This window comes from Aptenodytes forsteri, unplaced genomic scaffold, assembly GCF_000699145.1.
Source record: "Aptenodytes forsteri isolate BGI_AS27 unplaced genomic scaffold, ASM69914v1 Scaffold239, whole genome shotgun sequence".
Classification (NCBI taxonomy): Eukaryota; Metazoa; Chordata; class Aves; order Sphenisciformes; family Spheniscidae; genus Aptenodytes; species Aptenodytes forsteri.
Window position 1 is genome coordinate 904,951 of NW_008794743.1, and position 16,153 is coordinate 921,103.

A 16,153-nucleotide genomic window follows, 5' to 3' on the forward strand; every position below is an offset into this window, starting at 1 on the left:
CAGAAGAATTTGCAAGGCAAAATATTTTTCTAATTTTTATTTAGAACACCAGATTATTTCTCTTCAAGATCAGTTGCCCTCTTCACTTGTATAGGGAGAAAAAAAACCAGACACACACATTACCTTGTATATTATTTTTGCAGCTTCATTCAGAATAGAAGGTGTCCAGTTCTCATTTGTTGTCTAAAAGTTCAAAGTGATAAAAATCATTCTGTGCATCTTATTTAACACATTTGCAGTTTTATCCTATACTTTCAAGCACAGAATGCATCATTCTGGTGCTACCTGATTACAGAAGCCGGTTTCTCTAGACTGCATTCACACAAGTCAAAATCCAATATAAAATTTGTCAGTTTATTTTTATTTTCAACTCCTTATCCTACCCATAACATCCTTAACATCTAAGGAAAACAGGGGTTAGCTGAAATTTTCTCCCCCCGTTTCTCAAAAGGCCTGGCAAAATACCACATTCTTTATCATCATGACGTAATGTTTGCCCTAATTAGGCCTGGAAATAACCTGCCCTATGAAACTAAACATATTCAGTTTTAAAGATCACTCGGATCATAAGAACAAAGCACTACTCTCGGAAAGTGTGATGTTCCTCAATTGTCTTCCCTTCTACTTGCACAAACTTCAAGTACTAGTTGCATGAATAAAAGATTGTCTTCGCTTCCAGCTGTATGCATACTATCATTATATCGTCTTAATACGTTACTTTTCCTTTCTGCTACTCCAAAGACAAGTAAATCGAAAACATAAGAACATGCATGCAACACACACATTACCAGTAAACTAAGCTCGCCCAATGTCATTCCCAAGGAAATTGGACACTGCGGATCTGTGATCTACAAAAACAGAAAAACAACAGCTATTTATTTCTCTTGCTGCAAACAGAGATATCATTTCATTAAAGTCGACTGAAATCCTGAGCTGTTTTGAGGATCTTCCTTTACTTAATTATTCTAGCTCAAGCATTCTTGGAACCCCCTAAGTTGGGCCAAAACTAATACTAGACTTAGGACTTCAATTCAAGCTGAAAATTTCCTTTTGGCTTCTAAAAATCTTCATACAGGAAAGAACCAAGAACTACAGAGTACCACATCTCAGTCAGCTATATCATTTTATGACTTCCATTCCTCCCACCTTTTTAAATTTAGTGTCTCTGAAAATAGTCCTAAAACAGGTTTGAGAAATACTCTATATCCAATGCTTTTCTTTTACATTCAATTATCTCACCACAAACTGCTTTATCATTTTCCTAAAGGAAGCTGGAAGCAGGCTAGAATAATACCAAGTTTGGCTCATATAAGCATTCTCATTTATCAATTAAGTGTTTTCAACTATTTGCCTTCTGACTAATCTGTAACCCACCCAGTTTCTGCCATTCTGGACTTTACCCAGGACACTGAAAAGTTCTGGACATCAACTGCACACTCTAACATATGATGAACAGCCATCATCCACATTTACTGAGCAAGGCACCACTGGAAAAGGCAAAAGAGGGAATATCTATTTTACATAACCAAAACATTTCTGGCTTTCAGTCATATCTGAGGTACTTTATTTGAAGAGGTGCAGAGGAAACAGTGCAGAAGAAACCACAGCAACTTTTTCAAGGCGGCAGGTAACAGTTTCTCTCTGTGGACTAGACAACCATGACTGCACTGGAGTTCAATTTAAAGTGAAGAGATTATGTTCCAGATACTTACATCATCTTCGTATTTAACATGAATGCCTGTGATTTTGACTTGCACATTTTTTATAACTTGAGTCGCGAGCTTTTCTAAGAAAGTATCTTTCTTCTCCTCCTTTGGTTTGTCTAAAACAATAATTTAAAAAAGTCACCATTCAGTGTAGTAGTTGCATCTTGGGTTTAACCACACCAACTGCTATACTAATGTAAATTTAATGTTTACTCTAACACGAATATTTAACATTTAAGTTTTCACTTATTTAGATTACATATTTGCATTTTTTCCTTTTCTGTACATCCACATTCTGAAGATGTGATGTTAGCTGTGTGTGCACAACACAACCATAGGAAAATTTATGTCTAAGTTTCAGTCAAAACAGTTTAGCTTACAGCAAGTTCTTGTTTAATATACTTCTCCCCACGCCTTCCAAGGTAAAAGGTGCTCTCTTAAGAGTCCCTCAGCAATTAACTAGGGGTTTCAACAAGCAAACAGGTAAGACGGTGTAATTTAGCACAAAATACCCTCGCATAAGCAGGTAAAGATCATACTTGCACAACAAGAGACCCGTCCATTAGAGCCTTTCATACAACACTGCCCGAGAGAGTTAAAAAGCTGGCATACCATAACTGAAAATGAACAGTTACTCTGAAGTATTTCATTTCTTCCATACTAGACTTGTACCGTGACCATTTAAGCTAGGTCCATATCAGACTTTGCTATGCCACGTAGTGATACTTGAACGTATGCTGAACAAGATAGGGTAGCAGAAGTTGCATATCCACAGAAGTTAAGCATTCTACCCAAGACAAATATACGCATGCCGAGGCAGGGAGGAATATTTACAATCTCTTATTATTTAATGAAATAACTCTGAAAATATTATCTCAGACTGAGCTTCTTAACATTTTACCTAAAATATGGCTCCATGAGCCGCTTGTTCTCTTGCTATCTTTACAGGCTACCTTGTCTTGTTCAGTATCCACCTTACAAAGTGGCTATCCCGGTGAATGCCACTAATCAACCTACCAAGCTTGTACATTTTTGTTGCAAATGCTACAGATAGCTCAAGTTGAAGAAGCAGTCATGGCTATCCAAGTAGAGATAAATAAGGACTACAGGTTTTGACTAAGTTTAGGGTTACACTCTGAGTTTGACTTCTCGGCTTACTTTAACTGTTTGTAACTTTTTAAATATGCAATGCACGCTGAACACCACAGATATGTAACTTTGTACATCTTGCTATAAAAATTAGAATAATTTTTTTTTTTTTAAGCTCTAAAAGAGGTTCAGGAGATTCCTTTAAAAATGAAAAGACTTCGCTACTGAACATGATATAATGCTATTTTAGTCAACAGCACTTGATTTCAAGTAAAAAAATTAGTCAGGAACTCGGAAAAAACCAAAACATTTTACCACTTCTACATGCAACTCACATTTCCTCCTATTAATCATTTCTTCACAATTCCCACTCCCTGTTAACAGAAACCAACACAATACTGATAAAGAAAAAAAAAGGGCAGAAGTGCTTATTGAAGCTTCAGGACCTTCAGGTGCAAGCAGGCAACCCATTAACATTTTTCTAGCCAGATGCGCATACCAGCAGCAATAAAAGTTTGATTCCTTACAAAGCTTACCTAGGGTCCCCACAAAGGTTTAAGAAAAAAAAAGGGCAGAAGTGCTTATTGAAGCTTCAGGACCTTCAGGTGCAAGCAGGCAACCCATTAACATTTTTCTAGCCAGATGCAGCTACCAGCAGCAATAAAAGTTTGATTCCTTACAAAGCTTACCTAGGGTCCCCACAAAGGTTTTACTCCAATTGTAAGTCTATGCTGCAGCTTCCTCCAAGATCAAATACGTAACAATACAACCACATGGGATATGGCAACCCATTCTTAGTCACATGCTAATACTGAAGGCCTGTATGGTTTGGTACTTATGGACAATGATTATCCTCTTGGGGAAAAATATCGGTTTCATTGCTGTCAAAATATCAGTCATAATACTATGCTAGCTATTTAGAACAGAAGCTAAAAGGTGCTGAAAAAGACTGTTTACTGCTATATCATCAGTATAGTATCATATTTACTTTACATAACTGTTACTGGAATATTACAGAAATTAGACAAACAGATACCTCTTCCACATGCAGTTTTTCCAATAGTCATAGTAAAGTGCCACTAATCAGCCTACCAAACGTGTACATTTTTGTTGGAAATGCTACAGATAGCTCAGGTTGAAGAAACAGGCACAGCTATCCAAGTAGAGAGAAACATGGACTCTCTTCAGTCTTATTGGATCCAGAGAATGCATAAACAGCAAAAAAGAGCCCTCTCCAATTTACATCCTCTCTTTCAAACACGAGAAAAAACAGGTATGAGTGGATGTATATCCAAGACTAAGAAAAACTAATCCAAACAGAAAGAAAAAAAAGTCTTTAAAAAAGTTAAAAGCCATAACTTTTACCCACCTTTTGAGTGATCGTGACCTTTAAAGGGTCTCTTAAAATGCTTTTTATACTTTTTACGCTTACGTCCTTTTTCAGTGCAAGCAATTTTTGGGGAAAAGGATAAAATTCAAGTTAGTAAAGCAGAAATGTAAGAAAGCATAAGAAAAAGATGGAAGAAAGTTTAGCTTGTCTTAAAGGAGAATGCCTTAGAGTAAGGTCTCATTAAAAGCTTCTAAAGAATTTCAGATCTGTTAAGGAAGCAATCAGCTACTTCTCATAGCACAGAGCCTTGTTTCTCATAATTTATGTATACCTAAATTCACTTTCAGGGAAGCAACTGAAGCCTTGCTTTCTGCACCACCACCACCCCTTTTTTTTTTTTTTTTTAAAAAGTCATTGAAGTTCAAAGCCCAAGTAAACTAAGCAGCCAGTAAAAACTTTAGATTAAGTATCCAAATTTCTACTGGATCAACGGTCCTGCCAATTATAAGGTCAAGGCATTTAATTCAACTTTCATATATTCCTTATGTAACATCTCAAGAGTTCAAGGAATTACAAATAATCACCAGGCTTCTCAGCAAATACATACCCAGACTTCTTCATGACTGCATTGCATAACGTAATTCCAGATCACTTATGTACAAGAGAGCTAAAAACAGAGCCATGACTGCTTATTAGAAACCCTGGTGAATAAGTTTTTCTGTAATCCAAGTGTTTGTTTTTTACTTAATGACCTCAGGCAAAGGCATAATTGCGGGGAAAAAAACCATGGAAGTTTAAATCCAGAAGAAGCTTCTACCGTACAAGGGCATAACTTCCAAGTTAAGATATTTAAGATGTACGTAGAAACCCAAAAAGCACTTTTCAATATGATTCTCATGCTAATCAACAGTATGGTATGAAAGCGATCTGAAAGAATGATACCAGTAACTGCAAAAAAGCATACAAAAATGATGACTCTTTAAAAGCTTTATATTAAATAAATTCTAATCATTTACACACAAATTATGACCCACACAATCACAACCATTTCATGAATTAAATTAATGCTCATACTTTTCCACATTTCTAAAGAAAACCGGTTTGGTGAGTTGCACTGTTTCTTTCCCCTCTCTGGCTGCACAGGGGAAAAGACCTTAGCAACAGGGCTGCCTGTCCTTAACTTTAAGAGGTTGTAGCACGAGAAGGGTGTATCCCACTAAAGCAAGAAGGAAGCAAGTGCAACAGTGTATTTAACTCTGGGAAACAACTTTATTTGTATGTAATTTGCATGCTTGTTCAAACAAAGGAGGAGAAAGTGCCTGCCAAGATTTCAACCTGTCTTGCAGGTAAGGTGATCATCCTACAAATAACCCTAAAAAGGAAAAACTATGCCAAGTAGAAACAACGTTTTCTCTTGGATAGTTCCTTTTAGCAGTACAAGTAATGCCCTATAAATGGTATTTTTAAAATACAGCTTCCTTCACTTACTACTGAATTTGTAGTTCTCAGGCTTTCAGTCCCATTTATGAAAAAAATAAGGGAACTGATTTTCCTCTTGATTACCCGCCTCCATTACTATGGAGAAACTAAATGTATGATTTTAAGCTCATTCTAAACCTGCACTCAGATAAAAGTCCACTAAGTAATTTTGGCTAAGAATAAATTTCTGAAAATCTGGTTCAAGATGATAAAAATACAGCAGGTACAACATAACAACAGTTCCTCTGAATTTCAAAGGAAACTGTTTCCTTGCCTAACTTGAGAGCAATCCAAATAAACAGAACCAGGGAAAAGCATGCTAAATGCCTTCAATCTGCTATGGTTCATGTTGCCTGTCCACGGTTTCAAGACAGCCTCAACTTACAGTATATTAAGCCCAGACACTTAAGTAAGGGTAATTACCCTCTATTCTCAAAACTCCTAAAGATAGTGTTTTAAAACTACAGTAGAAAGTTGTCAGCATTTTATGACATTCTTGAGCTCAACATGGCTGATGGAAATCTTTCTAAATGGTCTCTTAGTCTTCTTGAACAGCCACTCAATTAAAACAGGACTAGTCATTGCAAATTTCCACTCGACTCCACGGTCATTAAAATCTTATTTCTAGAACCACCAATACATGGATGCTTACCAAACAAGTATTGTTTTCGCATTTCTACATTTGGCTGCTTTGAGGAGGGGCAGGGGGGTGTGTTTTTAAACATGTAAGCTGCATACTCATCATGCATGTGTAAAATGTAACCACGCATACCCACCAGGCTTGGTGTCCTTGTAAATCAGACTCTCCAACCCATACAAGGAATCTTGAGAATGAGTGCCTTGGTCCACATGGCAGCAAATAACCAAAAAAATGCATTTTGTTTAAAAGAAGGAAATCAGCTCCTGATTTAATGTTAAGTTTATAAAACTCATATGACACGTTACCATTTCCATTACAGTATCTGACAGCCAGAGGCACTTCAGAATATCTAGTTTCAAAGATTAGCTACGTAGGCAAGTTATGCAATTTTCATTTTATTTATAACCAGCAAAAGACAAGAGCTGCAAGCTTTGGTCTCCATATATGGAGTTTCGATACCGATAGATTTTAATAGCTTAGGAAACAGAAGATGATGTTTTGTCAGCTTGTGTCAGCAGAGCTTGTTACCACTTCCCCATCACACTACACTAACCACACAGTGACATGACCATTTTCCTCAATATTTGAATAGCATGTCTAAAGAAAATATCCCCAGGACTGTTTATGCTAAGAGACTCTTAAATAAATGCAAGTACTGAATCAAGATTCTTTACATTAAGGTAAAGTTGAGTACTAATCAGAAAAGCAAATTCAGCTGAGAATTCATGGACCCTGGTAACTTTCTATTCAATATATTTCCTAGATTTTCACCAGCTATTGTGTGCTCTTAAAAGCCTACAGAAAGAACTGAATTTCTTAGAAATTTATGGTGTAGTAGAGCAACTTGGGCCCTAAGACTCCTGTATCTAGCAAAAGCAAGGGATCTGCTCACACAAGAACTACACAAGTCCTCCTGAGCACAATATTCTAGTACAACACCAGAAACAGAAATAGCTACCACTGAGATATGATCACAGAATATCTCAAATTGGAAGGGACCCATAAGGATCATGCTGCAGTATGACTGAGAGGATAACTACAGTTTAAAATAATCCAATTTGAATGTTCCTCTAGCTTTTCCTTCACAAGGCTGGAAGTTTAAAACTGCAAAACATGACTAAATCTAATTCTAGTTCTGTATATAAGGAGTTGAGCTACTGAGGTATCTTTTTTTTTTTCCAAAAGCCTTACAAATGCTGGATGTAGTAAGTTTCTTTCAAAAGAAAAAAGATGATTGTCGCAGGTGCACAGACTCACTCTTAATTATATGAAGTTCCAGAATTGGAATTCCTCAAGCAGTGCCCATTAGGTTAAAATTCTTGTTATGTTATCCCTTCATCCCATTGCTACTGGTGCAAAGAATAATGGCTGAAACACTGCTGCTTTACAGTATCCAAGTCCTACAAAACCAAGGTTAAACCTCTATGAACATTCCTTTGCCCCAGTATGAAGTAATGGCCACAAAATTCATTCACTGAAGTTGTCTTAGCTCTCATACAGTTTCTGGCATATTAAAGACAAGAAATAAAGCAAGGCTTCTTTCTTCACTGTAAATGGATTGCCAGATTGCTGTTTGAATGGAAACTGAAAATGTACATCTCAAACTAGCAAAACAGGAACAAGGCAGTAGAGAGTCCTGTAACTGGAAAATTAAATAAGCGAAGAGATTACAATCTAACTGTCTTTTTCCAAGTCTTCTAAGCATCACTTCATTTTCAGCAACTTTTCCAAAGCAAATCACTTGCAGCATTACAGGTATCGTAGAGATGCATCTTAAGAACCATTATACCACCCAAGAAATAGGTCTCACTTCAGAAAACAACTTCAGAAATAACTTCTTCCTCTACCATATGTAGTTACCTGTCATTGGTTCTGAGCTTGGTTTCTGTCCAAACAAGCCTAATTCATATCATAATTTTGTAAAAGATATTTGTTATGACCAAAAAAACCAACCAAACAAAAAACCCAAAACCCACAAATCAGATTAACTGGACTGAAATGACAAATTATTTTAACCTATAATTGAAAGTTTAAAAATTTTTAATGACCTAGATCAAATGTTTAAGTAAAGTTTCCTATGTTCATGTTCAATTGTTTTCTTGTGTCATGAATTATTTCCTGCTCAAGAGAGTCTCATTTTTCAAACCAGTCAAAACGCAGTACATCATAAAAGGACAGCAGAAACTGAAACAAAAGCATTATTGTTGAAGCAAAGATTTACAAACCTTACCACTGTAAAAATTACAAACCTTACCGCTCTTAAGCAAAGAACAGCCTGTCACATGCACCTCAAACACATTAAATATCTATTACTGAAGCTCTAAAGCAAGGTAACAACATTAGCATCATGCAATGTAGTTTCTACTTTTGGTCCTGTTCCCCTACAGCTTTAAAGAAAAAAAAAGACATACCAGACTATCAAATTCTCATTTCCAATAGAAGCTGACTGGATAAATGAATGGTAAACAAAACAAATAACATTCCTTTCAAGCTTTAGAGTAAAAAGGCTTTTCAAAGCACTGTAGTAAGATTAGCTAGACACTTGAAAAAACAAAATTCATTAAGTCAATCACAAAACAGGATTTTTCTTTCATAGCACAGTCCTCAAATTCCAATGGAGATTTTTTTTTTTTGAAAAAAAACCACGACAATTATTAACTTAGTACCTTTTTCTGCCGCTTTCTGCAAGGCTTCCTCAATTCTTGCCAATTCCTTTTGTTTATTATCCTGCAAGTATTTTTCTTCCTTCTCTGCATCATATTTAATGCCTGTAAGCCAAGTCGGGACAGCTTTAATCCTAAATTTCATAGAATCACAGAATATTTTGGGTTGGAAGGGCCCTCTAAAGGTCATCTAGTCCAACCCCCCTGCCGTGGGCAGGGACATCTTCAACTAGATCAGGTTGCTCAGAGCCCCGTCCAACCTGACCTGGAACGTTTCCAGGGATGGGGCATCCACCACCCCTCTGGGCAACCTGTGCAAGTGTCTCACCACCAAGTTCATTTCAAGTCATATAGATGCATAATCCAGCAATGCACACCATATTCAACATTATGTTGCACACCTTGTCTGAGATAAAGGCTATTCTAGGTTTAATTGCTTGAAAGCTGCATCCAGCCTCTGAAATTGTTATTTCTACACAGTAAGACACAAAAGGATCATACCAACATTTAAGCACTACTTCATAGGAGAACCTTTCTGTGGAAATTCAGACCCTTAAGTGTGGTCTGTGCAATATAATGCAGGTTTGTAAGTTCTACTACACAAATATTTGTCACTCTAGAAACTTGCAAGTTTTCTTAATATACCAGAGGTTCTGATTTCAGAGAAAACTAATCAAGTTCTCTGATCTTGATCCCTCTCCCTAAAAACAGTTCTAATGGAATTACTACTTTCAACTGTTGACAGTTAGAAGCAGATGACCTATACCATGCACAGCCAAAAGATCTAAAGCATGCCAGAAAAGTGGATTCAGGATAAGCACACTTCAGAGGAAACTTGGCTGTTGAATTGAACTTGGAATGGATACAACCAAGGATTTCCATAAAAGCAACAGGTGCTGTTTTCTCCCACCCTTCTTCCACTAGCTTGCCAGCATTTGTCTAGAAATTTCCCTGAGGGAACAGAATGTAAAAATGGCAACTTACATGAACTACTTGCTATTATATACTCAATTACATGGTACCCTTAGATATTTTTCTCTTCCGTTATTTAACTGTGTTGTTGAAGAGTTTACATACTTGCTCCCGGAACTATTAGAAGATACAAGCCTTCTAGAGTCGCAACAACTGCCTCGCCATACAGATTCTTCCAAGGAATCTTCAGAGTAAGTTTATCTAAACAAAGCAGATACAGTTACATCAAAACAAAAATCTACTCTATGCCTAGTCCAAACAACACCTCAGGCATCGAAGAGCATTAGCCCTATATCTTGATGTCCTAAACACCTTAGAAGGTAAGGAGAAACCGTATGGGCCTAAACATTTTATAAAGCCCTTGAAGCGATAAAATACATGCAGAGAAAACATAAGCCATAGATTTAAGCAAGACGATGCAGTTTGAGTCAGAAGACTTCAGATCAAAACCTGAGATCATGACTGAAGTTCAATTCACTGGGATGAACGTGATTTTCCCACGGAAGTAGAAGAAATAAAACACACATTCATCCCCAACAAATGTTTCATGTGAAAAAGCAATGCTGACCACCCAGGAAAGGAATTTTTTAAAAACCATGTATCTAGAGTTCCTAAACCCTTGGCATGTTTGTCAGTTTCAGGAATCTTACTTAAATTCTTCATATTCCTAATCTGTCCTTTAAAGAGCCACACATATTCTGCCTATGCTAAAGAGCTCCCTTGATCATCCACGTATCTGGAAAGAACCTCTCAGACATGTTTTTCATTCCAGCCTGTAAAGTTACACAAACAGGGTTTGCCAGATAACACTTTATTATTTATCCAGGGCAGCAACATTAAACTTCTATGCTAGTTTCAACAGCAAGTACAATTACAGAGATCACTTAAGAAAGCTTGATAAAAGGAATTCAGAGGCAGGACTGACCTTAAGGCCTGTACTAAAATTTCCATTTCAGTACTTACACTGAAACAAAAACTTACCTATCTGACCAACTTTGATTCTAAAAGGTACATCCAGTTCACTCTGAGAAGAAAAAAAAAAGTATTAAACAGATCCATGTATTTTAAAGATAAGCTGGTTTATACAGCAAAATTATCTTTACTTCTGTTAAAACTATTTTCCCAGAACTGAAGTTCCAGAACAGAAACAGTTCTCCATATGACAGAGATTTAATTATTTAGCAATACTCACATGAACTCAGGAATCCATAAATATCGTTAGGCTTGTAGAAAGCCTTAAAACAATGCATTTACACATTTCTGGCAATTCTCTCCTACAAGTATGATAATGCCTCGCTCCAAAGGTTTCTAAAAAGTAAAGTTTTATCTATATACAAGAATTTAATTTTACATTTTTATTAATTTGGCACATAGGTCTTTTCTTTTTGATAATAGCACTTAGTATTTACAAACGTATAAGAAGTCTGACTAACAATACTGAGAAGTTCTTTGCAAAATGCCTGCCAAACATCGAGAACATGAGAGGCTCATAAAGATGAGGAACATGTGACAAGTCAGCAATTATTAACATCAATTAAAACCTCACGAAGTATCTCTCCTGTATTTTACATACCACAAAACAGGAATATAACCACAGGAATATCAAGATCATAAGAAGGACAAAGTAAAGAGGAAGTAGGAGAAAATAAATAAATAAATGGAAAGATTACAAAGTAAGTTAAAATATCAAGATTCCAGACCTGTCTTCCACTTCAGTATTCTTTTCAAATAAGTTAACCATAATTCAAAGACCTGAAGAGAAGCCTTAATCTCAAAGATTATAAAAAGCAAACCCATTTTCCCAAATGAGACAGATATTAACCACTTCTTTCTTCCCATGTACTAGAAAACAACCTTGACCACCACTTTGCCAACAACTTAAAAACATTTAACAGGGCTCCTCCAAAAAAGAAGATTAATACCCAAATTAACATCTCTGCCAGATTTCCAGTTTTTAAAAAGCATTCTGAGATGCAGTTAGGAGCCTAACATCAACCAACTTCAAGAGACTGAACTAGTGACAATATTTCTGTGGCTTGTTCTTTTTTAGCACCTCGAAGAAACAATTGAAAAGCAAGAGCTATGGAATACTTTAACCCTTTTCTGGTTATAACTGCATAGTCCTAGAAACTTTTCCTCATGCTTTAAATTCTTCCTGATGACAACTCCTCTTCAGCAACTCCCAAATATTTCTTCCTGCAGGCTGCTGCGTGTTAAAAATCTAGTCAATGAGCTTAACTGAAAGCTTTCTTCTCAGTTTTTATTTTTCACTGAAATGTATCAGGAGAGAAAGAGAAAATAGACTCACTTAAAATAGTTTGATCTCCAAACTTTGGTTTTGGTAGTAAGAACGCGCATAAGAAGAGGGTGAAAAACTGTGAGAGCAAAGAAACATCTCTGCTCTTGATAGAGCCAGGAGCAGTCATGTAGAAGCAGATACCAGCAAACAAATCCACCCCATTTAATGCTGCATTTATGACCCACAGCTGAATTCTAAGGGGGACCAGCTCAGTTCGGCCTGCTGAAAGGACATGACCATGAGTTTGACCTTGAAAAATTAGTTTTCAGAAGATTAAATTCCAAGGTGGAGGGGGGAGGCAGGATATGAAGAAAAGGCTAGAAATTAAAGATGTTTTAAAGTTGTTGAGTAAAGACAACAGATTAACATAAAATAAAAACTGTGTGAGAGCATTGAGGTTTGATATTAACATGAAAAAAGATGATTTACTGAAAATACTTCAAGACTAACTGAGAAGGAACAGGCAATATTAGCTTTGAAGATTAAGAGCTGTGACCAACTGGATACTGGATACAAATTCACAAGTAAAGAAGCTCAGAGTTCAAGCTTTTTGATGGTAATGACTCTAATAATATAAGCTGAGAAACATGTAATAGGTTGCTAAAGAGCTTAGGTCATAGTTTGTCATGAGTCATTTTTCATTATGATTGAAAAAATAGGATAAAAATGAAGAAATCCATCGGAAATAATTCATTTCTATCACTACTACAAGTTTTTAACAAAGTAAAAAAGGAACATTAATAGCAACTGCCCCATTATACTTCTGTATTTTTATAGCTGAAGTCACACAAAACAACAGCCTCAAAAGAAGAAGTACATATTTCACAGAATGACACTTCAGCACTTTGTGTCAGCAAACTGTCTAACATATTTTGGAAAAAAAAATGGTTACATTTTCAAGGTGTCTTAGAATTCATCTGTAAAATAATTTTGTACAATTTTAGATTTTAGAGATCTTACACTAATCTTCTTAAGTTGACTTTGCATGAGCTGAAGCCTAAATTTTCACTGACGTCTGACAAACTTCCATTTTAATGAAATGCTCTTTTACTATGACTAACGAAAAAAATAGACTCAGCAAGCGGAGCACTAAAAGTAACTATTTGCTCGTCTCCCTTTCCCTAAGGACTTTCTTTTCTTACATTTGAGAAATACTGTATCTATAGACAGAAATTAAAAGCTAGTTATTTTCTGGTGGAAAACCTTAAGAGGAAAACAAAAACAATCCAGACTGCAGCAGACAGGCAAACTAGAGAAGAAGTTGGACCATATCACGCTCCTTTAATCCTTTCTTTTTGAAGAAGGTGTAGTCTAGTTCTCTAAAAATGGTGCTCAGCATCGACCTTCCTTTAATTACTTTTGCACAGAAATCTAACATATTGCAGTTGTAAAGCAGTCAGAAACATCCCTTGTTTTCAGTTCTTGAATTTCAGCTCTCTTTCAGCTATGGGCAGCCACATACATGACTATGCATTTTTGTAAGTCAGAACTGCTAGAACCATAATCAACCTTGCTGTCATCATAAGAAGGAAAGACATGTACAAAGTAGGTAACACTTTCTTCCTCCCTTTTTTAACTACCAAATTACAAAGATATTTGTATCAAGAGTTTTAAAGTACAAGCAAGTTATCAGGAATGGATGAAATGGGCAGGTAAAATATGAAACTTCAGAACAATGAAGAAAAAACAATGATTAGGTCATACAAAGATCCAACATGTTTTCAGTTCACAGAAGAGTAACAGTTCCCTTCAGTGAAATTTCAAGCACACTAAAGATAGCAGTAAGATTCTCTCGATCATGAGCTCAATTAAAGAACATAAAAATCAGCCAAGTTTTTTTTCAGACAAGAATATGGGTACTTAATGCAAATTATTTCTTGTTTTTCCTTCACTCCGTCATTCCTATCATTCCTATTTTAAAAGGAACAGAATGGAGCATTTGAATAACCACATTTACTTTCAGAGAATACACATCTTAAAAATGTCTTCCCTGCCAGTTTTAAATAAGCACGAATTTACACAGAAAGTCATAAACGTAAGCTTCAATCCCATCAACTGATGTAGAAGGATGAACTTTTCCCCCCCTTCATTCCCACACCAACAACTGAGAAATGAACCACTATCTTTCAGAAGACTTCAATGAGATCAATCAATTTGCAGGAGTCAGGCCTTGAAAAATCCATTTATTCAACCAAAGCTAAAAAAAAAAAAAAGAATACGTAGGCCTATGTAAACCCCTTAGATCTAGTAAATCATTCAGAAACATAGAAACATCTACTGCGTGGACATACAAGTGAGGAAAAAACCCTATGACTTAACAGAACTATGATTATACAGTAGCAGTCACAGCAGAAATTAAATCCTTTAGGTGGTACTGTATGACCAAAATGGTAACAGAAACGCACCAATATCTTATTAAAGTTTTATTTCAAGCCTCAAACACTGGGAAATTTACTTTAAAACCCTACTGCTAACTTCTCAGAAGTTATTCTTCTCTTCTGAAGGAGCACACTTACCTTTTCACCCATAGCTTCTTTTCTTTCTGTTCCACTAACATGAGCAAAATTAGAAGCAGTTAACCAAGGACTCACTTCCAATAACCAGTAAAGGCGGCATACTGTGTAACGTGAGACTACAGTAATATTTTATCCTATGACTTAGTCTTTAGACCCATAAAACAATTTTAAAATTATTAGAATACTTACTAATGCATTCTCCTTGATCTGTAAGTTGTCAAGTGCTACATTACCTATTTAGAAGAAAAAGAGAAGTACAGAACAAGTGACTTCAACTATTATTTAAGTTGTAACAAAGAACACAGCTACAACCCTCCCCAGTACACATGCATAAAATCTGAAAACCTGACTCCAGTTACAGAATAGCACAATTTAATTTAAGAGTCATTAAACACTGATTATTCAGACAAAATTTTATGGTGGAAGAGATTACAGAAGAATCACCACCTTAGATGTCTGCATGTTTCTACCCTATTAAACATATCTACAATAACAGGAAATCTTTCTTATTATTCACTTTGTTGTGAATGGTAATTACAGTTCTATCAAGGTAGGTAGACTACAAAAATTTTATCTTGTTTTTGATGATTTTACATAACAGAAAAATCATGAACCATAGAAACAAAAAACTCATGCCTATTTTCACAAACACGTTAACTTTTCCTGACACAGGCAACATAATAGGATTTCCAAAGGGAATGCCAGCACACAGAATTATACCTGAGGAAAGCACATATAATATACCTCTTAGTGCTTTAATGCCAGATTCCTTAGAGCTATATTCCATTTTTAATATAGGTATTAATAATTTATAAATGTTAAAATACTTACTACCATGGCAAGAGCAAAATTAAGATGACGAGAAAGTCTCATCCCTTGTGTATGGAAGGCATCTAAAATAGCCAGCCTTCTCTAGACAGTACTTCAACTGTTTTTCTGCATGCCTACAGGGTAGCAAACTGCAATGCTTGATATATTCGCTGAGAATAGCTACTCCACAATATCGCACTATCACGCCTGTTTAATACACATTATTTACACCAATAAACTAGCAGGTGAAAGACATAGCTCCCCAAGCACCACATCAGCTGCACCGCAACAAAGGCCTCCCCTCCTCCTGCATGAGCCACCCCACGCTCCACTGCACCGCAGACAGACCCGACAGCACACTCGTGCTTCCACCCAGTATACTCTCAAGAAAAGTAAGGAAAAAAATACCGGTTTTTTTTTTTCTTGCCGACGGTTTCCTGCCTCAGAGCACACCAAGGCCAGCGACGTGCGCCCACGCCTCAGCCTCTCGGAGCAACTACCACAGCTGGGAAGCTACCCAGGCACCCGCGCCCAGGCCCCGCCTCGTGTGGAGGGAGACCCTAACTTCGCCCTTTCTTCCCCCACAACCTGCTGCCCTGTAACTGCGCGGGTATTTCGCCCCAGGTCCCCTCACAGGCAGACCCCCGCG

The 16,153-nt window shown here is 36.6% G+C and overlaps 1 protein-coding gene across 1 annotated transcript in view; it reads right to left on the reverse strand.

Annotated features, from left to right (window-relative positions):
- The window catches only part of VPS13C (vacuolar protein sorting 13 homolog C), a 101,247-nt gene that overhangs the window by 83,960 nt on the left and 1,134 nt on the right, over positions 1-16,153 (reverse strand). The window contains exons 2-10 of the mRNA XM_009274008.1: positions 15,913-15,941; positions 14,884-14,927; positions 10,861-10,903; positions 9,985-10,080; positions 8,911-9,012; positions 6,381-6,443; positions 1,713-1,822; positions 789-848; positions 124-183 (exon numbers count right to left, since the gene is read on the reverse strand). Of these exons, the coding sequence (XP_009272283.1) occupies positions 124-183; positions 789-848; positions 1,713-1,822; positions 6,381-6,443; positions 8,911-9,012; positions 9,985-10,080; positions 10,861-10,903; positions 14,884-14,927; positions 15,913-15,941 (607 nt within the window). The remainder of the gene's footprint in view (positions 1-123; positions 184-788; positions 849-1,712; positions 1,823-6,380; positions 6,444-8,910; positions 9,013-9,984; positions 10,081-10,860; positions 10,904-14,883; positions 14,928-15,912; positions 15,942-16,153) is intronic.